This window comes from Scylla paramamosain, chromosome 2 (genome assembly GCF_035594125.1).
Source record: "Scylla paramamosain isolate STU-SP2022 chromosome 2, ASM3559412v1, whole genome shotgun sequence".
In the NCBI taxonomy this organism is placed as follows: domain Eukaryota; kingdom Metazoa; phylum Arthropoda; class Malacostraca; order Decapoda; family Portunidae; genus Scylla; species Scylla paramamosain.
Window position 1 is genome coordinate 18394497 of NC_087152.1, and position 24220 is coordinate 18418716.

At 36.9% G+C, this 24220-nt stretch overlaps 1 protein-coding gene across 3 annotated transcripts in view; it reads right to left on the reverse strand.

Annotated features, from left to right (window-relative positions):
* LOC135111418 (DNA excision repair protein ERCC-6-like) overlaps positions 1-24220 on the reverse strand; it is a 75306-nt gene that overhangs the window by 45721 nt on the left and 5365 nt on the right. For all 3 annotated transcript variants that reach the window (XM_064024701.1, XM_064024692.1, XM_064024709.1), the window contains exons 2-9: positions 20873-21268; positions 20169-20298; positions 7299-7444; positions 6756-7057; positions 5525-6658; positions 5085-5260; positions 847-992; positions 364-480 (exon numbers count right to left, since the gene is read on the reverse strand). In XM_064024701.1, the coding sequence (XP_063880771.1) occupies positions 364-480; positions 847-992; positions 5085-5260; positions 5525-6658; positions 6756-7057; positions 7299-7444; positions 20169-20298; positions 20873-21250 (2529 nt within the window). In that variant the 5' untranslated portion in view covers positions 21251-21268. The remainder of the gene's footprint in view (positions 1-363; positions 481-846; positions 993-5084; positions 5261-5524; positions 6659-6755; positions 7058-7298; positions 7445-20168; positions 20299-20872; positions 21269-24220) is intronic.

Below are 24220 nucleotides of genomic sequence, written 5' to 3' on the forward strand. Positions count from 1 at the left end.
CAACAGACAATGCTAAATCTCAAAACAATGTATCTCCTCAAGCAAATTCCCATTCAAAACTACCTTTATCTTCCTACCATCTAGTCTCCTCAGCCCTCATGCACTTCATTACTTTACTCTTAACCTCATTCACTTTAAATTTTCTTCTTTCACACGTTTCCTAACTGAGTACCAGCTGTTTCAAACACAAACTCAATTTCTGACAAAAACTTCAATAACACTATATCTATCTAAAATCTTCAATTTCTGACAAAAACTTCAATAACACTATATCTATCTAAAATCTAACACGCAATTTCATAAAAGACCGCAAATATTATCTATTTCCATTAATAAATTGATAAATAAATTGTTGCATTTTACCTGTTCATTCTTATCAGGCAAACTTAGATGACTCCTTACATCATTCTTCATTCTGCGCAACAGGAAAGGGTTGATGGTATCTCGAAGCATAGAAGCACACTTGAATGCTGTCTGGACCTAAAATGATAAAAGTTCATTCATCTATACTATATCATCATTATGATGCATGTAATGTGTAGTCATAATGTTCACCTCTGTTTCTGTTAACCAGCTTTTGACAGAATTATCAACTACTTAAAAAGGAGTCTTCAATGAGTAAGAGACGGATGAATAGGCAGATGGACAAATGGGTAAATAAAATAACAAAGACATATGGATCCTGAGGTAAAAATACACAGGTGATTCTTTGAATTATTTAATATTAATGAACAAGATGTTGGTTGAATGTGGTGACGAAATAATTACTGTCAAAATTAATGATATCAAGAAAATACAGACACTAGAGCATGCTGATAAGTGTTTGACAAAGTTCATCTACTATACCTCCAGTTTGGTGGCATTTGCATAACCACCCTGTGTAATGGGCACTGCAAACTGTTGCAAGAAAACTGGTAATGTCCCCAGCTTCCCAGGGAACACAAAATCAAAAAGTGACCACAGTTCCTTTAAGCTATTCTGTATTGGTGAGCCTGTAAGAAAAAAAATTGTAACTGCTTAATATCCTACACTAAATACTTCTAAGATTTCTGGGTTTGGAATGTTTAAATAATACAGAATACATAAAAGCTTATATATATATATATATATATATATATATATATATATATATATATATATATATATATATATATATATATATATATATATATATATATATATATATATATATATATATATATATATATATATATATATATATATATATATATATATTATTAAATGTGATTGCTGGGTCAGCATTTATTACTTTCTTAAAGATATTTTCTTTATATCTTATAAGAGTCTTTCCTTTTTGAAGTTTGTTTGATGACTTCACTGTTGCTAGTCATGCTTGCTATAATGCAATTTCAGGTTCCTTAACCCTTTCTTAGTACTTGTGGAATGACTGGACATGCTGGGAAGTTGGTATTTATACCATGAGTTGAAGCATCACTCTGGGCTGTAAGAGGAGCTGATTGGCTGGTACAGCACAACTGGTGGGCTTGTTATTTGGGGCAGTGGGAAACACTGATTGGTTGGCTGGTGGGCTTACTCTGTGTCGGCAGTGCTCATTCACTTCCCATGCTTGGTAGGGCCTGTAAATCCTCAGCCTGTACATTGAGCCTGGGGTTGAATTCATTTATGTAGTGCTTCAAGTATTGCAAGGCATCTCACATCTGTACACATATCTATAATTTCAGTGTTTTCTTCCAGGTCTTTTCTTGTGATCTTGATGCTGTGTTGCTGTTGTAAGTATTTTTGGGGCTCCAGATGTAAGCCATCAAGACAGCTTCATCGTCGTCATGCTGATGCAAGTTTAAGGGAGGACTTCACAGTTTCCTTGTTTACAGGTGAACTTATACACGGCGTGTGACTTCTGGGTTGTCTCTCGCTATGTGGGGACTGTTTCTGAGTAGGAGGTGGTTGGTTTTCTTGTTCCTGTAGTATATCTTCCTTTTTGAGTCTGTGGGCTTGACATTTCTTTTCCATTATTTGTGTAATGATTCTTTCATCTTCTTTGTAAGCCATAGAGGAGGCACGGTTGTGTATGGTGATGTCAGGCTTTCTTGTGTCTTCAGAAGAGCTGGAGTTATGCCACTTATCAATGACCTTGGTTTGGTGGACGATGTTCTTTTCACTAAAGCCATTGTTTATTAATACTTGTGTTGCCCTTTCTATTTCTTCATGCAATTGGTGCTAAGTACTGCAGTGCAGTGCAGTGTAAGCACTGATAGTAGAGTCCTTACATTGGTCAGGACATTTGCTTCTTCCATTAAGGCAGTGCCCAGGGTTAGTTGGCTTGATATACACTGCTGTAAAGAACTTCACTTGCTGTTGTTTCATGAGGATATTGAGGAAGGGCATGGTACCATTTACACTGTGTTCTATGGTGAAGTTGAGACCAGAAATTTCTTCAAGACAATGCTTGCAATGGGCAGCACTAACGTTGCTTGTAATTTTGATGAAGATGTCGTCAATATGGTGGCAATATATATCAGGCTTCTCAATCTCTTTAAACACTTCTTCCTCCATGCAGTCCATAAAGAAGTTGGCCATGAGCACACCCAAGGGAGAACCCATGGCTACACCATCAATTTGACGATACTTGTTCCCTTGAGGACAGGTAAAAGAGGCTTCCATTGTGCAGCATTTGATGAGTCCACATAGTGCAGTTTCAGGAATATCAAGTGGGGGTGCAGAGTCATTATGGCACACTCTATCAATGATGTAGTCAATGGCGCATTTGACTGAAACATTAGTAAAAAGTGATTCCACGTCGTGAGGCAGTTACCATCGGTGGTGTTACTCTTGAGAACGTGGAGAAAATTAGATGCAGACTGCAGGCTGTAGGTGGTGGGAAGGTGCCAATATGTACACAGCTTTTTAGCAATGTGTACATCAGTGTAAGTATTTGAGGAATTATTGGGCACAGCTTATTTCACTGTTGTGTCTTAATGTTACCATAACAGTAACCCATGCTATTTTCACCAATGAGTTTGTTAAACTTGAGGTTGTTGCTGATAGCATTGCATTTGGCTATTATTTTGTTGAGTTTGGTCTTGAGTGCATCTGTGGGATCCCTGCTGATCTTGGCAAATTTTGTCATGTTGTCCAGATCATCCATCTTCTTGAGATAATCATAAGTGTCCATGATGACATAAGCTGCTATGTTGCCTGCTCTTCTGATTGTGATATTGGGATCAAATTTAAGTTGCTTTGCTGCTTCAATATGTTTCTTCTCAAGTATACTGCTCCTGTGCCTACCTCTTGTTTCAGATGCTTTTTGCTATGACTGCTTGTTGGAACAAAGGATCCATGGTAACTTCCCCCTTTTTGGATAATTTTTCGATACCTTCTCCTCCACAGCACACAAAGATGAAAGAATCATTACACAAATAGTGAAAAGAAATGTCAAACCCACAGACCCAGAAAGGAAGACAAAGCTCCAAACCAGCCACCACCTATTCAGAAACAGTTCCCGCATCAAAAGACAATCCAGTAGTGACACACCATGTATAAGTTCACCAGTAAACAAGGAAACTGTAAAGTCCTCCCTTCTACCCACATCAGCATGATGACAAAGAAGCTGTCTCGACAGCTCACCTGCAACCTAACATCCGGAGCCCCAAGAATACACTTACAAGAGCAGCATGGCATCAAGATTACAAGAAAAGATGTGGAGGAAAACATTGAAATGTTAGACATGTGTACATATATGAGATGCCTTGCAATACTTGAAGCACTGTACATAAAAGAATTCAATTCCAGGCTCAATGTACAGGCCCTGCCGAGTATGAGAAGCACTGCCAACACAGAGTGAGCCCATCAGTCAACCAGTCAGTGCCTCACACTGTCCCCACATAATGAGCCCACCAGTCATGCTGTACCAGCCAATCAGCATCTCTTACAGCCAAGAGCTACACCTCGACTCATGGCATAAATACCACCCTCTCCAGCACATCCAGTCAATCCACAGCTAGTGAGGAAAGGTTAAAAAAAAACAAGATTGCGATATAGCAAGCATGACTAGCTGTTGCAAAGTTATCAACCAAATTTCAAGATAGAATAAGACTCTTATAAAAATAAAGAAAATATCTTTAAGGAAATAATAAATGCTGACCTAGCAATCACATTTAATGAAACATGTGTAAGAGAGAATCTCCTGCATGTATATATGGTCAATATATATATATATATATATATATATATATATATATATATATATATATATATATATATATATATGTTACAGTCAAAACCTGGAATCAGTCAAAACTAGTTTTAACTAGGTATTTTCAATGTGTTGGTGAACAACTAGTATTACCTAGGCAAAACTAGTTATACCTTAATGTGTTTGATATAACTAGAAATATCAAAGTTTAACTAGTTAAATCTAGTTTTATCTGATCGTGTAAGTTAAAACTAGATTCAACAACGGTACTGAGTGTCAAAAGTAGGTGAGGGATATGACCACTCGTTTGAGTACCATTGCTCGTTTGAGTACCATTTTTGGGGAACTCAAACATAACATCCCCATCTAACCTAACCTAACCTAACCTAATGCTACTTATACATATAAATGTTTTCCCCGGCACTACACCAGTTTCACTTTTAGTCTAACCTAGTTAGGTTAGGTTAGGTTAGGTTAGGTTAGAGGGGGATGTTATGTTTGAGTTCCCCAAAAATGGTACTCAAAAGAGCAATGGTACTCAAACAAGTGGTCATATCCCTCACCTACTTTTGACATTCAGTACCGTTGTTGAATCTAGTTTTAACTTACACGATCAGATAAAACTAGATTTAACTAGTTAAACTTTGATATTTCTAGTTATACCAAACACATTAAGGTATAACTAGTTTTGCCTAGGTAATACTAGTTGTTCACCAACACATTGAAAATACCTAGTTAAAACTAGTTTTGACTGATTCCGGGTTTTGACTGTAATATATATATATATATATATATATATATATATATATATATATATATATATATATATATATATATATATATATATGGGCCACTTGCAGATAAATATTTTAGTATTTTGCCACAAAACAGGGAATCACTGTATACACACCAGAAAGAATCAGTCTGTGTGGGGTTTGAAATCTCTTAAGTGCAACTGTGATTTGAGCTTCTGGGTTGCGGATTTTGTGACCTTCATCAAGAATAATGTAGTGCCAGTCATACTGAAGCAATGTTTCAAGCTGGTCCCGAACACCAGTGTAGGAGGTAACTAATATCCCACTATGGCTGCAATAAATACAATGAATGATAAAAGTTCATTATTTTTTCATTTTTGTTCAGTCTGGCAGGCAGTGACCTGTAAGGTATACAGCAAGTATTATAGTTACATATCACACATTTTTCACATGAAAATATAACAAGATGAACAAGATCTAAGAGATCATCTTGATTACCATTTCTTTAAATATGCAAAGGTAAATATAGCCATTACATTTATTTCACACTTCCTTCACATCAGCATGTACTCATATTGTCTCTAGGCAAGCTTACCTATTGATGTTGCTGATAAGGGCAGGTCTTGTACCAGTAAATGAGCCAGATTCATGTAGAACAGCCACTCTGAAGGGAGGCCACCATATGTGAAACTCTTTCACCCACTGATGGAGAACAGTGGCAGGACACACCACCAATGTTGGTCCTAAACCATTCCACCTCTGTCTTCGGTAAGAAAGACCTGAGTAGGAAAGCCCCACCAAGAAGGATATAATCTGGATAGTTTTGCCAAGGCCCATCTCATCTCCCAAAATGCCTCCACATCCTTGACTATGCAGTTCCCACAGCCACCTCACACATGTTTTCTGGTATTTGTAGAGTTTATTCCATACTAGTAGTGGCACCTTGTAGCCACCTGTAAACTGCTCATAGCCTTGCTCCTCTTCCTCTTCTGAATCTAGGTCTTCTCCTTTGAGAATTTTATCTTGCTTTTTTTTCAACCTTTCTTTTTTCCAAGTTTCAACTCTTTTCATATAATCAGCTATGTTTCCATCATCTTTTGATTTTCTATTCTTCTGTTTCACCTTGGGAACATCATCTTCAGATGACATTTCATCACTACCTTCTACTTTCTTCTTGTTTCTTATTTTCAAAATATATTTTCTTTTCTCACCAATATTTTCACTTTCAAAGTTCTCATCATTTTCACTTTCTATCACATCAGCACAGTCATAATCAGATGGAAAATAGTCTGAGTCTCTCTCTTGATTATCTGAATATTCAGAATCACTTCCTTCAAAGCTCACATGTTCTGATAACAACCTACGCGGAGGAAGTTTTAACTGATCTGATTCTAATGTACTTGTGACAGTAAGACTAACTTTTTCAGTCCTTCTTTTCTTAGGATGAAGAATGTGTTTTTTGAGAGGATCTTTTTTGTTGGATTTCTTTGCTTTCCCTTGGTTTTTAGAAAAATTCAGATTATCATGGTTGTCATTTCCATTATCATATACTCCAACGTACTCCTTCAGCTTCTTCCTTCTTTTCTTTGGAAAACCATAGCTGGGGTCACCAGAAGACTTTTTACAAGAAACATCTTTACTTGATCCATTGTGCTGTTTTTGTCGGCTGAACTGATCTTGAAGATACTGTTCAAACTTTCCAATAGCCCCAGACTGTGTATCTGAAAGCCTAAAACAGACACATGATTACCAAGAAGTTCACAATAATATTTAATTTATAACATCTCTAACATATGCTCAAAGAAGAAAAATATATATCTTTTAACCTGTTTGAGGTGTCAGCTGGTTCCAAGATGGTGCCAAATAGTGTCATTTCTCCACAGCTTATAATTTCTGTTTTAGATTTCAAAGTAGAATCCTTTTTCCCCACAGATAAATGCTTTTCTGTGTAAATCTTGCTTGGCCTTGGGAACGAAACAGTCTTACTAGCATTGGAGGTGGTCCCAAATGGTGTCATTTGCCCTTCACGAATAAGCTTTTCTCTTTCACTATTATCCTTCATGTCTATTTCTTGGGTTTCTTCTTCTTCCTCTAAAATTTCTCCCTCTTCTAACTCTAAATCATCAAGCTGAAAAAGGGTTTGCAATGAAAAGTAAGCTTTCACCTAAGTCTCGTATAGCACTAATGAGAAGTGAAATACGCAATACACACATTAAATACAACTGATCTATAACAGAAGCTTCAAAATGATTGTATATTTTACATGTTGATAGATTGTTCATAATGTCTGTGCGGAAAGTGCAGAAAGTTCATAATGTCTGTGCGGAAAGTTCATAAAGTGTGCGGGAATTAAGAAAGTTTATCATTACCTCTTCTGCATTCGTCTCAGCAGATGCTAGTTTCTGTTCCAGAAATTTTTCTCGTTCCCTGAGTGTCTTCAATTGCTGAGCTTTACTGTTCATATCTTCCTCAACCCTAAAATACATACGAGGATCCACAACACGCTGCTGCATACCTGGTCAAATAAATAAATAAAGTCTTCAACTTTTTTTTCAAGTGAAAGAGTGAACAATAAATTAGCTCATCAGTTTGCTAGCAGCAGAGCCATTCTACTGCTGACAACACACAGAACAATCTATATAATACTTTACTGATTCAAAGCTGGAAATTTTCATGGAAAAAATATAATTCTAATTCATATCATGATTTATTTTAGCTGAATTTCTCATTAATGAAAATATTTTTATTTCTGCAAACTTTCAAAATTTAAATAAGCTTCCAGCAATGATATTTGTTTTGATGAATGTCTATACTGAATTTTCACAATATTTTATAAGCTGTGTATATCAAATTGTTCTCACACCTACAGCATCAACAAAAGAGAGCACCATCCCACATAGGTATCTCATATGTTGGTTAGAAATTATAAATTACAGGTTAACATTATTTCTAATTCTATCTATGACAACTCACTGGTGCCAAGTGGTTGTCAGATGTGGGAAAGGTCACAGTTCTCATCCTGATTAAAGAAAATGTATGTTGAAAGGAAACTAACAGGTAATGGGCACCATTTTCTACAATCACCTCTGGTAGCCTCTGGTAAACAGTTACATTACTACTCAAGACATGGAATGGATTGTGGAACATCAGCAGTCCTGAAAGTCAGTGGTCACCATCAGGATTCAAAGTACCAAGTCACTGCTCCACGGAGTAATTAATTCATGACGTCCCACCCATGAAAGTACATTGACAGTGGACTGGTCAGAACAAAGGCATGACTGGTTATTGCCTCCCTTGAAAGTGCTAGGCAAGGCTGCCACACCCACCTCTCTACTTCCACACTGTGACTCCACCTACACTATTCACATAACTCATTACAACACCAAAAAACATTTATATCTTCCCTGTCCTTTATTTTCCTTTAAATCTTTCCTTTAGTTTTCTCTAATACTTTAATGTATACTAGTGTGGTTAAATCAAACAGCCTAATTAGGACCTAAAGATCTGTTGGGAATCAATATTCATTTGTATTCACCATCAAGCACTTCCAAGGCCAGAGCTGCACCTGTTTGTGGAATACACTTATCTGGATGCCCTGTGAAAAATATCCAAGGCCACTGGTAAGTTTCTAGAGAGATGTTTCCATGAAATCTAAAATCATGGATGAGAGACAAAATAATCCTAGACTGCTGGAAGCATGTCACAGTGGGCCATTCCATCACCTCATCAGGGGGGTGATGGAGGGACCCAAAGCTGCCATTGTTTGTAATTGGTCAGAAAAAAAGAAAAATGCTAAACATGATTAGATGAAAGTATTGTGAAGTAACAGGTTTACATTCAGATGTATAAGAGAGGTAGATGAGAATGAGATGGCCTGAGAGTGCCAGTCATTATGAAGAGCAATGCAATGAGAAGAGCACTCCTTTGTCATTTCATAAAAAAATTGAAAAATTTATCTGAAGACAGGATAAATCTTACCCTCACCCAAGACTGAATCCATGTCAGGAAAAACAAGCTAATGCAAAAATGACACATTAACAAGTAAGGCATCTGTAATCACCAAGGCCTGAGTGATTTTTCATCAACCTTAACTGTCCTGGCATAACAAACCACCTATCTGTGACAATATAGGACTGCCACAGTGGTGAATGTGAGTATGAAACTATATATTACTCATAAAGAATGTTACAGTAAATCAAAGGTATTAAATGCGTAACCAAATGCTCAAACATACACATTCTTTATGAATGATTTTGTTCAATCCATAGAACCAAAAAGTGTCAGATTTTCTTCATGAAAATAATGTGCATAATGTGCAAGTGCTCAACTCAACTGGGAACTGTTGGTCTCAAATTACAAGAAAGCTACAGAACTGTTAAATATTTTTTATTCCACATCATAGGAAATTTGCATAAAAGTGTGGGAAGATGACCTTGATGGAGATTACTTCAGAAAACTAAGTGCCTCCATGTCTTGATAACTAAAAAAAAAAAAAAAAAAAAAAAAAAAATATATATATATATATATATATATATATATATATATATATATATATATATATATATATATATATATATATATATATATATATATATATATATATATATATATATATATATATATATATATATATATATATATATATATATATATATATATATATATATATATATATATATATATATATATATATATATATATATATATATATATATATATATAAACAAATTAAGTTTTGAGGTAATATTTGCAAGCCAACTGCTAAAAGGAGAATAAAAGAACACTTTTTTTTCAGGTACAACATTACTATGAGTAGTTGCTGTTTCACTAGTTTTCAAAATTTCATCTCTATCAAATTAACAGCAAAAGATTACTGCACAGTAATCCAGCTCAGTCAGTAGCAAGATCACTAGACTTTACACACGCCTCTCACTTACTCAGTCAGATGAATGTCAGCCTGCTTGAAGGTATATGCAACACTGGACTCAAAGTCTCCTAACAATGAAACTTTAAAGATGGAGATCTGCTATCATCACCACCCTCACCCATACCAACACTGCTGCAGCCAACACCACTAACAATACCACTACTACTACAGTTGATAATCTCTTATCTGAAATTCCAGGGACTGAAAGTGTTGTGGATTTTGGATTTCTCTGATTTTCAGAATATTTTTATTTGAATCTATAACACAAACTTGTGAACTGTATGATGCTAGTTATGTTACATTCATACTTGGAGAGGTGAAATTCAGATCTCATGTAAAAATAATGTTTTGTACTAACTGTAAAAAACATAATGACCACTACTTACAAACCTGAAGATAAACTTGAAGGTACTACTACATCATGTCTGAGAAACTTGAGGGAGAAGGCACATCATCAATGACATCACTTTCAGGAGGAACATAAGAAGCGGTTGAGAGACAGGGAAGTGGATGCTCTAGGGATAAGGAAGCACTGTGGTGGATTGCTTTTTTATATACTTCTTCCAAGATAAGGAAGCACTGTGGTGGATTGCTTTTTTATATACTTCTTTCAAGATAAGGAAGCACTGTGCTGGATTGCTTTTTTATATACTTCTTCCAGTGTTACTTGCCTCATTAATAAGTGTTTTTGTCATAACAATCTATTTGATTTTATACAATGACATGATTTCTTGTTCAGTTATGAATCCATACTGTTCTAGTCCTAGAGTAAGTCTACCACATATTTTCATCATGCTATCTATGGGCACCTTTTCCACTGTGTTAACAATGTCATTTCCATCATCACTATTGTCGTCAGGATCACCTTAATTTGGAAGCATTGCAGCTATTTTATCATCAGTCACTGAATGAACAACTGGAGTATAATTATCTGAGTTAAAAACTTCTTTGATATCCTCTTCCTCCAGCTAAATGATGGACTCTGAATGTATACTTTTTGCATATGTAAGGTCTGACATCATCTTTTCTTCACTCTACATAGGGAATCCTTTAAACTGTCCATCACCATCATTGAACATGGTCAAAGGCCAGAGGTTGTGCCAGGCACGTGCAAGGATGTCGTTATTTACGTGATTCCATGCACTGGAATCTTCATATGCAGCATTCCTGGAAGCCTTTCACACCCAGACCTCTATTCACTGCTGCCAGCATGTTGTTCAAGGAATTGTCTTTATATTTACTCTTCATTATCTAAGGATGCCTTAGTCACATGGTTGAATTAATGAAGTCACATTTGGGGGAAAGTACTTGGCATAAACATTATTTTTGATGAGAAGTTCAGCTGAAGGATGAGCAGAACAACTTTCAAGGAGTAACAAAATCTTGTAGTTGGCATCCAACCTGGTTTCCCCGCAGTGGATACAAGCTGCTGGTACAAAATGTGTGTGAAACCAATCTGAAAAGATGTCCCTGGTGATCCATGCCCTCTTATTAGCATAATAATGGACTAGTAAGTTATCCACACCCTTAAAACAGCAAGGACACAGGCTTTTGCCTACCACAACAACACTTATGCGTGCCTGCTATATTAGCACATCCTAGCACAGTTAATCTGTCCTTGGCATCCTCTTGTAGCTTTCTCATTAGCTGTAGTCAGTGTTTTCCTGGGGCAATAATGCCAGAATTATGATGTCTCATCAGCATTACAGATTTATTCTGCTATTAGATTTTCATTATCAATGATCTTGCCAAACTCATCAATGATTTTCTCTCCTACTTCTTTATCAGCAGATGCTTTATCACCACAAATCTGTAAATATTTAATGCCATGCCTCTTCTTAAATTTTTGTAACCAGCCAGCTGAATACTCTGCTGCATTCAATATTCAGTTTATCATGATTGATTTTTGCTTGTTTCAAGACCAGCATACCATTAAGCAGGACATGTTTACTCTGACACTGATGAATCCACTCCATCAATACATTACTGAAATCTTAATTTTTCACTCTATGTAACATAGTTTTTCAGTTTTCATTAACTTATGTTCATCACTCTCAGCATAGAACTTTAACAGTTTATTTTATTTCTTCAAGTTGTTAACAGTGGTTGTTCCAACACCACATTCCTCAGTCAGACGCTTTACACTAACACCACTGTCAAGTTTTTTTCAGCAAACTGACTTTGTTATAGATAAACAAATATTTTCTCTTTTTTCTTTTTACTAATACCCATAGGGTATCTGCAGGCCTTTTTGAAATTTTCAACAATATCTTCACACCACAGAGCACCCAACACACAATAATCATGAGTAATGAGTGAAGGTGTGTTAATGTGACAAATGCTGACAACAAACTAACATCAACTCACCTGAGGTGGGGAAGCCCCGACCAGAACAGGGGAGGTCAAGACTGAGAGATAATACAGGCCAACTCATTCCCACTCAATACACTTGCCCAAGTCTACTGAAATCATAGGGTGGAGGGGTCATGGTCTTGGCAACACCAAGAACTATATACAGTGGTACCTTGGGTTATGCCTGCCCTGGTATATGCTCAAACTGACTTATGCCCTTCCCTGATGCCCAGATTTTTTAATTGACATGCACCTGCAAACCTGACTTGCACCCACACTAGCGTTCCCACCATTGTCTTCCTGCCTTATTCTGTGGTCATTCTATCCTGAAAAATGCAGAAAAAGTGGTAGTGCAAGTGGTGAGTAGAAGTGTGATAACCAATGAGAAAAAGGAAACCATTGCAAAATATGACAGTGGTGCTACCAGTGATGCCATAGCATTCTCACCATTGTCTTCCTGCCTTATTTTGTGGTCACTCTACCCTGAAAATGTCTCCTTAGCAAGTGCTAGTGCAAGTGGTGGAAGGAAGAAAAGTGCGACACCCATTGAAAAAAGGAGGAAATTATTGCAAAATATGAGTGGTCTTGATCTTGAGGCTGCAGATGGCTTGGGATTACTCCTGAGCCAGTAGTTGTCAAAGAGAGAGAGAGAGAGAGAGAGAGAGAGAGAGAGAGAGAGAGAGAGAGAGAGAGAGAGAGAGAGAGAGAGAGAGAGAGAGAGAGAGAGAGAGAGAGAGAGAGAGAAAGTGTATGTATCATACATCTAACATTACTTTATGACCTTTATGTTTCAGATTACTACGATTCTATATCCATTTTGTTGCAATGTAAGTGATATTATAGAAAATTCTTTTAATTTTTTGCCATGGAACAGATTAATTAATTTCCCATCGATTTCAATGGGAAACGAAGATCTGATGTGTCCTAATCGGATTGTGCCCTGGGTCATGGAACAGATTAAGGACATAACCCAAAATACTACTATATTTCAATATATAAATCTTGGCCAATACCTACAATTCACTCACTAAAGGCTGAGACTTCTTGGTGTTCACCACCCTATGATATAGGCAACACCACACTCCAGAGTGTAAGAGTGATCAAAATTCCCTAGATGGGGTTGGTGGGAAGATCTGTCTAGTCTATTGGTTTTTGGTGAGGGTGACTGGTGGGAAGACCAGTCTAGTCTCTCAGTTTTGGGTGATGGGGGCTGGTGGGAAGACATGTCTAGTCTCTCAGTCTTGGGTGAAAGAGGCTGGTGGGAAGACCTGCCTTGTCTTTCGGTCTAGGGTGAGGGGATACTGGTGAGAAGACTTGTCTAGTCTCTCGGTCTTGGGTGAGGTCAAATCTCACAGCTGTGTGTGGTGGAATCTTCCCATCATTTTGTAAAACTTTCCATTTGTGACATGCCACGTCACCATTCAAAATTATTTTGGATTTTGGAGGTTTTCGGATTTAAGAATTTCGGATAAAGGATTCCCAACTGCACTACTACCACTACTACAATGGTAGTGCCTGCTAATGGAATGAAAACACAAATGAAATGTAAACACCTCACCTATTATCTTCACCTAAAATGATATTAAACTCGTAAGTGGTCAATAGTAATACTGTTAGCTACTTTCAACATTTATTTCTAATACTTCAGCATATCTCTCTTTGCAGTAACCACTCAAAGAAATTTTGGCATAGATGCTGAGAGGTCTTTGAAGTAGTTTGCATCTAACTCTTGCACCAAGATGTTCTTGACTGTCTTCTGAAATTTTTTTACTGTCGTAGTACCCTCAGATTTGAGCTTCCTTTTCACATACATTTTCTATGGGGTTAAGATCTGGGGAGTTCCCACACCATTCCAAAACCTCAATGCTTTGCTATTCCAAAAACTCTGAAAGACCATCCTGTGCCACAAGGCACCATTGTGCATAAAATGCATGATGCCATGAATCCCAATAAATGGCAAAAGATGTTGGTTTAGCACATGTTTGTAGCATTTAAAATTTGTAGTTACATTTTTTAGCAAAAAATAAAGTCCACCACAATTGCCAATCCCACTGTAGCAACCCCGGATCATAATCTGATGAAGACATTTGACAGTCTTGGTGTTGTAACAAGGGTCATGTTGGCCTTCTAACCTTCCTTGTGGCACTGTTGATGCACTGAAACATGCTTTCATCTGAAAACCACCTTAGACCTTTTTTTTTCATCCAAGGTGCTTTACTTCTTCACAAATGCCAATCCTTTAGCTTTCATGGCTTTTATTAGCAGCAGCTTTTTGGTAGACCACACAGAAGGGAGGCTGAGGTCTTTCTGGAGAGTGTTGGATTGTCTTTCCTGATACACTGCTGAGAACCTCAGGCTGCCTTTAATCCTTGAGCTGTTTTGCAAGGCTACTTCATTACTGATGCTTCAGAAATCTATCAGACTCTTTTGTGGTTTTCTGTCTGCCTACACCTTTTTTTTCCTTGAGAGTCACTGAGATTTGAAAAATCCAAGCATCTGATTCAGACTGAGACTGCTTTCTTAGAGATTCCCAGTGCTCTTGTTATTTCTCCAATTGTTTTCCAGTTATTTCTCCAGTTGTTAATTCTCCAGTTGTTCATATATTGTGACAATCTGTGTCTTCTTTGTTATGGAAAGGTGTTGATTGATCATGTTTCTCAGGAAAGGGAAATACAGAGAAAAATACATGCATAGAGAGCATGGGACTAAGGCAGCTATGTGCACAATGGTGGGGGAGGGGGGGAAGGTATTACTCCCATGTCCCTTATCTCTGACAGATAAGGGGGAGGGGAGGTGACAGGGAGGGAGGCTTGAGACAAGACAAAAGAGGAAGAGAGAGAAAAGGAAAAAGTGGGGGAAGAGAAATAACTAGGGAAGGAAAGTATATGGGGCAAAGAAGTGGAGGAAGGGTGAAAAAAGATGGGAGGATGGGGAGAAAGTAGAATGAATAAATATAAGCAACATGGGTGGGGAGTGAGTGAAGAATTAGAGGGAGAGAGAAAGTACTGAGAAAGAAATATGTTCTTTTTTCTGTCCTCTACTCTTTTTGTTTTTCCTCCATCCGTTCCCTTTGCATTTATGCTCCTTTCATTCATTTTCATCCTCATTCAGTCTCATTCCATAAAGATGATTATAATATCATTAAACTGTATAATATATCTAAAGTAATTATAACATAAGTCGATTTATGACCAGATCAACTTACAACTGGTTTGTCAGAACCAATCACAGTTGCAAGTCAACAACTATCTGTACAACTACTACTGCTGCTACTATTACCACTGCTGTATTTTATGTAGCAATTCTGCATATAAATGCCTTTCTGAAAATCAATAAATTACAATCTCTTTTATCTTCAAATTCTTGCTTTTGCAAAACAGACAATCTGATTTAGATCTTTCGGCGCTAGAAATTTTTTTATATTAATGCTTACAACTTTCTTTTCTCTTACATAGTTTTTTAACATAAAATAGGGGAGAATTAACTTCTTTTTTACAGTGCTGTAAATGTTAACAAGCAATAAGAGGTAGAAGACAGGCATGAGAGGGAGCATCAGGGGACTAAACTTCTTACTAAAGGTGCTGTCACACAAGCACATTTTTGTCAACTTTTTCTGCCAAGTTTCTGAAAATTTCTTGAGTGCTCCCCGTCACACATGAACAGCTGTTTGTCTGCATTTTCATCGAAAGTAAACAAACATGCCTCTCTCTCTCTCTCTCTCTCTCTCTCTCTCTCTCTCTCTCTCTCTCTCTCTCTCTCTCTCTCTCTCTCTCTCTTTGTATAGTTACATTAGCTGCTGCCTGCCATCCTCTTCCACTCAGTATCCTCACCTGCCCAACGTATTAACATTGCAACAGAAATGCATAACAGGCAACAAATACAGGCAGGCCTTGGGCCCAGCCAGCCCAGGACACCAATTCTCCATGAATACTACTCTGCTGATGCACAGGCAAGGAATTGCTGTTCTGCACTTTATTACACATTTTGTAAATCATGGCCGAGCCAAATGAGTTAAAATGGTATCCAACGTGCAGGAGTTGAGAAACAGAGACCTTCCAAAAGTGTAAATATCTATGGAATCATGCAAGCCACTGTTTGCTATCATAAATCCACAAGTTGAATGTAACGACATGTGAAATTAAGTGATTTTATATTTTCTTTATTCAAAATTATTTATTCGTTTTTTTTTTTTTTTTAAACAGTAAGGTTTACTTAGTATATCTTTATATTATAAACATGAAATTAATTTAACAAAAGTTGATGACAAACCTACTCCACGAAGACAATCACTTCCATTTGGCAGCACAGACAGAAAAGACAACGGAAAGAGGCAAAAGTTGACAGAAACCAAAGTTGACGGAAACCAAGGTTAACAGAAAAGCTGACAGAAAACATACTAGTATGACAGTGCCTTAATTGAATTATAATGAACACCATGGTTCAACAAATAATCATGGTCAACCTTGACTGTACAGCCACATTACTAGACACTTGATCATAACTTTCAACCTTTTTCAATCCAGTGGGCTTCACAGTAATGCATTGCTCAGCTGCTCCATCTTGTTTTATGGAATACATGTCAATGGTCAATTCTAAGATGACATCTGGCTTTTTCTACATTTATTGATCACTTGTCTCACCATAAGTTCATTTTTTGTCCCCTGGACTATTTATTTATTTATTTTCATCTTTTCTTTTGCTTTAATATACTGGTATAATTACATTTCTAAAATCCTTTATAGTAGAAATGCATTTCTGGCCCAACTTGACTGCCTTTCATGCACATCATCACCTTCACCTGCAAGTCACTTTTCCAATGTACAACTGTCTATTATGATACAGAAAGAAGTAAATAGCTCATAAGTATTATACAAAAATAATTTTGAGAATAAATAAACAAGTAGATAGACAACTGGTGCTTGACAAACAGTGGTAAATTATACAGAGATTGCTGATGATGTACTGCATGATGGCAATATAATGATGGTCAGCTTCTGGATGACTGAGAGGCTTTCTATCTTTGTACCAAACTGATATTTTTAAAGAGGCAAAATTTAGTGAACCACTGTACTGTAAAATCTTCAAAGAAATTTGTAAAAAAAACATAAAATAAAGGAAAAAAAAAAACATTAAAAGTGAAAATACATAAAACTCCAAAATGAAGAGCAACTGTAAAAATAGCATCTAAAAAAATTATCTCTAATAAACTGTTTGCCAAATTGTTTCTACATTGTGCTTTTTATCAGGTGCCACTATACATTTGCGAAAAGGTTATTTGTATAAAAACTAGCATAGTACCTGCTTCACTTATCACAAGATATCACAAAGAGGTATATTCTTTCTGCATCAGTCAAATAATATAATGTCAATAGCAATAAAATAGCTTGCACCTTGCCTAGTCAAGCTCTTTTAACTCTATCAGCACTAATTTTTCCTTCTTGTTGAAGTTTGCCTACATTCACTCTGTTCCTAAAAAGAGTTCTAATCTGTTGCATGGTCAAAATCTTTCAACTCTATCAACACTGACCTTTCTTTCTTGTTGGAAGTTTGCCTACATTCAGTCTATTGCTTCAATTTCCTGCCTATCTAAAGTTTTTGAATCTATCCTCAACATGAAGATTCTTAAATATCTATCACCTAACAACCTTCTATCTGATCGCCAGTATAGGTTTCATCAAGGCTGCTCTACTGGTGATCTGGCTTTCTTTACTGAGTCTTGGTCATCCTCTTTTAGAGATTTTAGTGAAACTTTTGTTGTTGCCTTAAACATATCAAAAGCTTTTTGATAGAGCTTGGCACAAAACTTTTTTTCCAAACTACCCTCCTACAGCTTTTATTCTTCTCCCTGTAACTTCATCTCAGGTTTCCTTTCTGGCGGTTCTATTGTTGCTGTGGTCGACGGTCACTGTTCTTCTAAATCTATTAACAGTGGTGTTCCTCAGGGTTCTGTCCTGTCACCGACTCTCTTCCTATTTTTCATCAATGATCTAAACCAAACTTCTTTGCCCATCCACTCCTACACTGATGATACCACCCAGCACTTTTCCACATTTTTTCCTAGACATCCAATCCTTCAGGAAGTAAACAATTCACACAGGCAAGCTACAGAATGCCTGACTTCTGATCTCTCTAAAATTTCTGATCAAGGTAGAACAAAGTTAGTATTGTTTAATGCCTCAAAAACCCTATTCCTTCCTCTATCAACTCAACATAATCTTCCAGACAACTATCCCCTCTTCTTCAATGACACTCAACAGTCCCCCTCTTCTACACTGAACATCCTTGGTTTGTCCTTTATTTATAATCTAAACTTGAAACTTCACATCTCATCTCTAGCTAACAGCTTCTATGAAGTTAGGCATTCTGAGTGGTCTCCACCAGTTTTTCTCTTTGCTAACTCTGTACAGGGGCCTTATCCACCCATGTATGGAGTATGCTTCACATGTATGAGGGGGGAGCAGTTCCACTCATACTGCTATTTTAAAAAAGCTGGAATCAAAAGTTTTTTTGTCTTATCAATTCCTCTCCTCTAATTGACTGTCTTCAATTTCTTTCTCATTGCTGCAATGTTCCATCTAGTTATCTTCTACTGTTATTTTCATGCTACCTGCTCTTCTCATCTTGCTAACTGCATGCCTCCCATCCATCCACAGCCTCTCTGCACAAGATTTTCTTCTTTCTCTCATCCCTATTCTGTCCATTTCTCTAATGTAAGAGTTAACCAGTATCCTCAATCATTCTCTCTCTCTGGTAAACTCTGAAACTCCCCAGCTGCTTCTGTATTTCCTCCTTCCTATGACAAACTCTTTCAAAAGGGTGGTTTCAAGACACTTATCCTTCAATTTTCAATGATTCTTTTGACGTCTCTTTTGAGACTGGCACCTAAGTGAGATTTTTCTTCCCTCCAGTTTTCTTTCCCTTGGCCAGTGATCCCCTTACATAAGAGAAAAAATAAAATAAATATATAAAAAATAGATAAATGAATAAAAATTATTATACAGTAAACCCTCATTATACCAGACCACTGTAGCAGATTTCCACATTTAGCAGACATGTATGGCCTACAAACCATCCATCAGATTTAATGAATAAATGTCAGTAAATGAGGCAGAAAGTCCAGACAGTGGCCAGAATATTAACTGTGTATTATTATTTAAAATTCAATAAATGCTTACAGCACACATTCCACTGTATTTTACATCAGGTACATGTTTGTCATCATCACAAATATTTTATTACACTGTGGTGTGTTGGCATGCTTGGAGCTCCCTTCTAGTGGAGTTTATCCTGGTAAGAAATTCTGGTAAGTGGCAGTGGCAGTGAGGGAGTGAGTGAGGATGGAAGGGAGGGAGGTTGGTGGTGGTGCTGGTGGTGATGAAAGCACACCGCACCGACCAGGGATGTCCTGTCTGCCATAATTATGGTATTTGTCATAATTTGGTGTTTGTCTGCCATCTGCCATACACTGTCATACACAATGCCATAATGTACAGAAAAAATGTCACAATTTTCACACTGGTGTACAATAATTTGGGCTGGCCAGCAGTGCAACCCTGGTACCCACACACTGTTTCTGCCTCATTCTTGCACCAGCAAACATTATTAGAGGTTTCCATTAGATTTATTGTTTTACTTATACCTAAAATAAAGTATATGCTGTATAATTTACATCAAATGAGAGAGAGAGAGAGAGAGAGAGAGAGAGAGAGAGAGAGAGAGAGAGAGAGAGAGAGAGAGAGAGAGAGAGAGAGAGAGAGAGAGAGAGAGAGAGAGAGAGAGAGAGAGAGAGAGAGAGATAGGGGGGGTGCAGGAGAGGAGGGTAAGGAAGGGGGAGGGGGAATTAGAGATTGTGACACTCCTGACCCACTCACCGCCACTTTTATCGGTATAATGCTTTTATTCTGGCATAATGAAAGTTTAATGTAATGATATATCAAATTTTGACATTATGCAATATTACCTGTTAATCTATTCTTCAGTGCCAGCATCTTGTTTTCTGCACTCTTACTCTCCATTCTGATATCTTTAATTTCCTTTTTGAGAATCTGCAGCTTCTGTTTGCGAGCATGTGTTGCAACTGCTTTATCAACCTGAATGGAAAAAAATATCACAGTAGTAATTGACAAAATAAGATGAGTTTCTTTTACCTCATAATAAAAACAAAGCAAAGATAGGAGAAAACAATACAGAGTAAACTGAGAGACATCATGGGATATACTGAAGGAACTCAAGATTGCTGCCTGAAATGAACACAATGACGTATCACTGAATGAGATACAAGTGAAAGTTTCAGAATTCAAGAGATGAGGCAGGAGTGTATAATGTCACTATAGTTATTCAATTTGTTTACTGAAGAAAAGAAAGGGTTTATAAGTTGAAATCAACATATACATACATCTATCCTAAACCAAAATACAAAATTTTATTACATGGTATGGAATGTCATACATACCATTTCAAATTCTGTGTTTTAAATAATCATTAGGGCACAAATTGAACTTGCCAGAGGAAGTGAGAAAATGTTAAGGCAAGTCATGAAAAAAAATTATTTGCTGCAAGTGAATAGATCTATCAGAAATTAATAAAGAAAATTAGGCACCTGTCAAATGAAATTCTGCAACTGCAAGATATTATTACATAGCATTGTAACGATTTCCTACTCACAGCTGCTTCAACACGGCGCTCCAGTGATACTTGGTCCACCACATCAATGCCCAACTCCCGCAGCTCATCCTCCTGGGCTTGAAGGTCCCGTGAGGTTTGATCAACAGAGCTGTGTTGTGATGAGCCTCCATTGCTCCCAGTTGTGTTATATCCTTGCCTTTGTGGATCATCAGCAAAGAAACCTGCATGTACTTGATTATTTTCATCTTCCTTTTGATTCTGAACTTCATTTATAACATTTTCATGATTTGCACCATCATCCATGAAAGTTACAACCTCATTTTTTGCATGTATATTTTTTTCTTCTAAAGGATTTTCAGCAAAGTCTGCAGAACTGCTTCTTGGCTCCAAGGGCAGAGTAACAGCTGAACACTCCATGTTTTTGTGTAGTCATATCTGTAAATGAAATATTATTGTTATTAGTAGTATTCTTAGCAAAAATAATCTATAGTAAGAAAATATATGATATTGACTTGACATCTAAAAACTGACGAAAATCAATAAAGTGGTCCAAACTGGTGTAGTACAAATCATTACAATCATGACTGCAATTGTGCAATCACAGCTGTGAACTCTGTATTTATGATTATTTTATAAAATGTGACTGCAACTGTGCAATTATAGTACTAAGTCCAATTATAAGCATGCTTAAAATCATAACTGCAGCTAAATAATGATTGTGACTATGCAATCATAATTCTGAGTGCAACAAAAATTAAGCAATCCTCTCATGAGATATCCTTCTCAACAGCAGCATGGTGCATCCACATTGCCAAGTATACTGGTGAATCACTTTTTAGGGAAAAGCTAAATTTCTTAAAAATAATTACACACAAAAAAAAAGAAGTATATGTATGTTAGAATCAATCATGGATTTATTACTTCTATTTAAAACATTTTTCATTATTTTAAGACATCTTTCTGATGTTCATAAATGCAAATTTTCATTTTTTTTAATAAGAGACAAACAAAACTATCTTGTTAAAAAATCATGCTTCACCCATAGTATTATACTGCATTCCACTGGCATATCAGCAATTCTCTGATGGTAGATTCTCCTTCAGAAGAGAATTTGTTCTCTTTTAGAAGTACACTGGAAACTCAGTTACCAAACACCTTCCTTTTCAAACAAATCGGTTTTCAAACAAAATTTTGAACTCATTATTGCTTCAGTTACATTACCACGATTTGGTTCTAAAACAAAGTTACTTGATTTCAAATATTAAAAGACATGGCAAAAGCTACCTGGTTTATACTAATTTATAGTTTCTATAAATATTTACCTTGTTTTTTTAAATATTTAGAGGAGTGAGACAGTGTAAGATAGTAATAAGATAAGATAATAAGGTAAGATAAGGTAAGATATTAATCTTTGAAATAGGGTAAATGTGATCTTGATGAAAAACCTCAATGTAAACACAAATTTTGGTGCCCATGAGTTATCCTGAGCTGTTGATGACCCCCAATGCCATTACTTCTGCACAACTGCATTTTTCCAGCTTTTCCCAGCAGCAAGATATCTAAGTGTTATGATCACCTTAATTTTGGCAGTAAGTGGGTTAGGCTTCCCTCACTAGATCAGTGACAAAGAGAATACCTACATGGTATAAACAGTATCTCCTGATGAGTTCTGTATCACTAAGTTCATTCAATACATCCTTTCTGGATAGATAATTTGTGAGCTGGAGATGTTGTGAAACAGCCATCTTGGCTGTGGGAGTGTCTGTTGTAAGCCACTAAGACAGGATAGATTGGGGTCTGGGACTGGATTAATCCATTTTAGATAATTCCTATGGGAAAAATAGTTTCAGTTTTTTAACATTCCAGATTTCAAATGGCATTCATGAATTAATTAAGTTCTAGTTCCACTGTAAATAAAATTATGCTCACAATTACTCCTGTTGTTATAGCAACAAAAAGCCACATTAAAAGAATGATAGACTTTAAATAAGCTGCTGAGAATTGGTTTCTATCTAAGAAATAATCATAATTTTCAAGTTATAAGAATACACACATTATATGAAGAAAGGCAGTTGATCAACTGAACAAATTATGCAACTGCACTCATATAATATAAACTCAGAAAAGACGAGACAACTCTTTACATGAAAAACAGACAGTATTGAGTTCACCAGTATGTACTTTTACCACCTGACCATTTCAAGACTCTGGTGTTAGTTCAATAAATAACATCGTCATAGCCCTGCACAAGGAGAGGTTATGCACTGTGTTAGATTTTATTTTGAAAGGCTCTTAACTGTTTACCCTTTATGAACAGAGAGTAACAGTTTTATTCACCATAATGTTCTAGAGCAGCAGTGGGCAAGCTAAGGCCCAAGGCCCTATACAGCCCCCAATGGGCCCCCCACTCTGCATGGCATATACATTGCAATCCATCCCCGTGACTCCATCCAAAAATAAATAAATCCTGCCAAACACCATTTCTATTTTCAACCCTTAGTAGAAGTACTTCTTCATTGAGCATCTTGGACAGGCCCAGTACCTCATATGTTTCAAGACTGAGTGTTTTTCAGAGTCCAATGTACATTACCATTGGGAGACAGCACTGAACATCAAACTTTGTTTCAGTGTCTGCCAATGAGAGAAATGATGCTGTTGTTGACTGTTACGTAAACTGCAGAAAACAACTTCAGTCTTTTACAAGCAGACTGCTGAAGTCAACAAGGTGACATGTGCTAGTTATGAAGTCTCCCACCTCCTTACTTGCCAGATGAACCCCTTCTCCTTTATCAAGGAGTGCCTTATAGCTGTGATAAACATCATCTGTCCAGAGCACCATTCTGCTTTTGAAAGCATAAGCCTTTCATCCTGTATCATTCATCATCACATCAAGATGTTGACAACATGCACAACTCAATGAAATTCTGATGCTTGCTCAACCCATGTTGCATCAACACAAAGAATGCTGTCCAATTGAATATTTTCATCCTTATGGTCACCACTGACCTCCAGGTTTGTGAGGACTTTCTCCAGCTTGTGCATGGCATCACCACTGGGCAAGATATCTTTAATGCTGTGCTTCAGCGTATGGAACAATACTTCCTTGGCCTCTTCAGCCTCGTGTGCATGACAACCAGTGCCCCAACAATGACTGGGGAGAAGAAAGGCACTGTTCACTACTAATGTGTCACTGTGAGGCTGTGGACACTCACAGCCTATCCATAAGGTGCACAGCATTATCCACCAAGAGTCCCTGTGTGCCAAGTCTACCAACATCATTCACATCATGTCTATCATGGTGGAAGTTGTGAACTTCATCCTTCACCACAGCCTTAATCACCCCTATTTATAGATATTGATGGATTAGGTCAACAAGCACTATGGTGA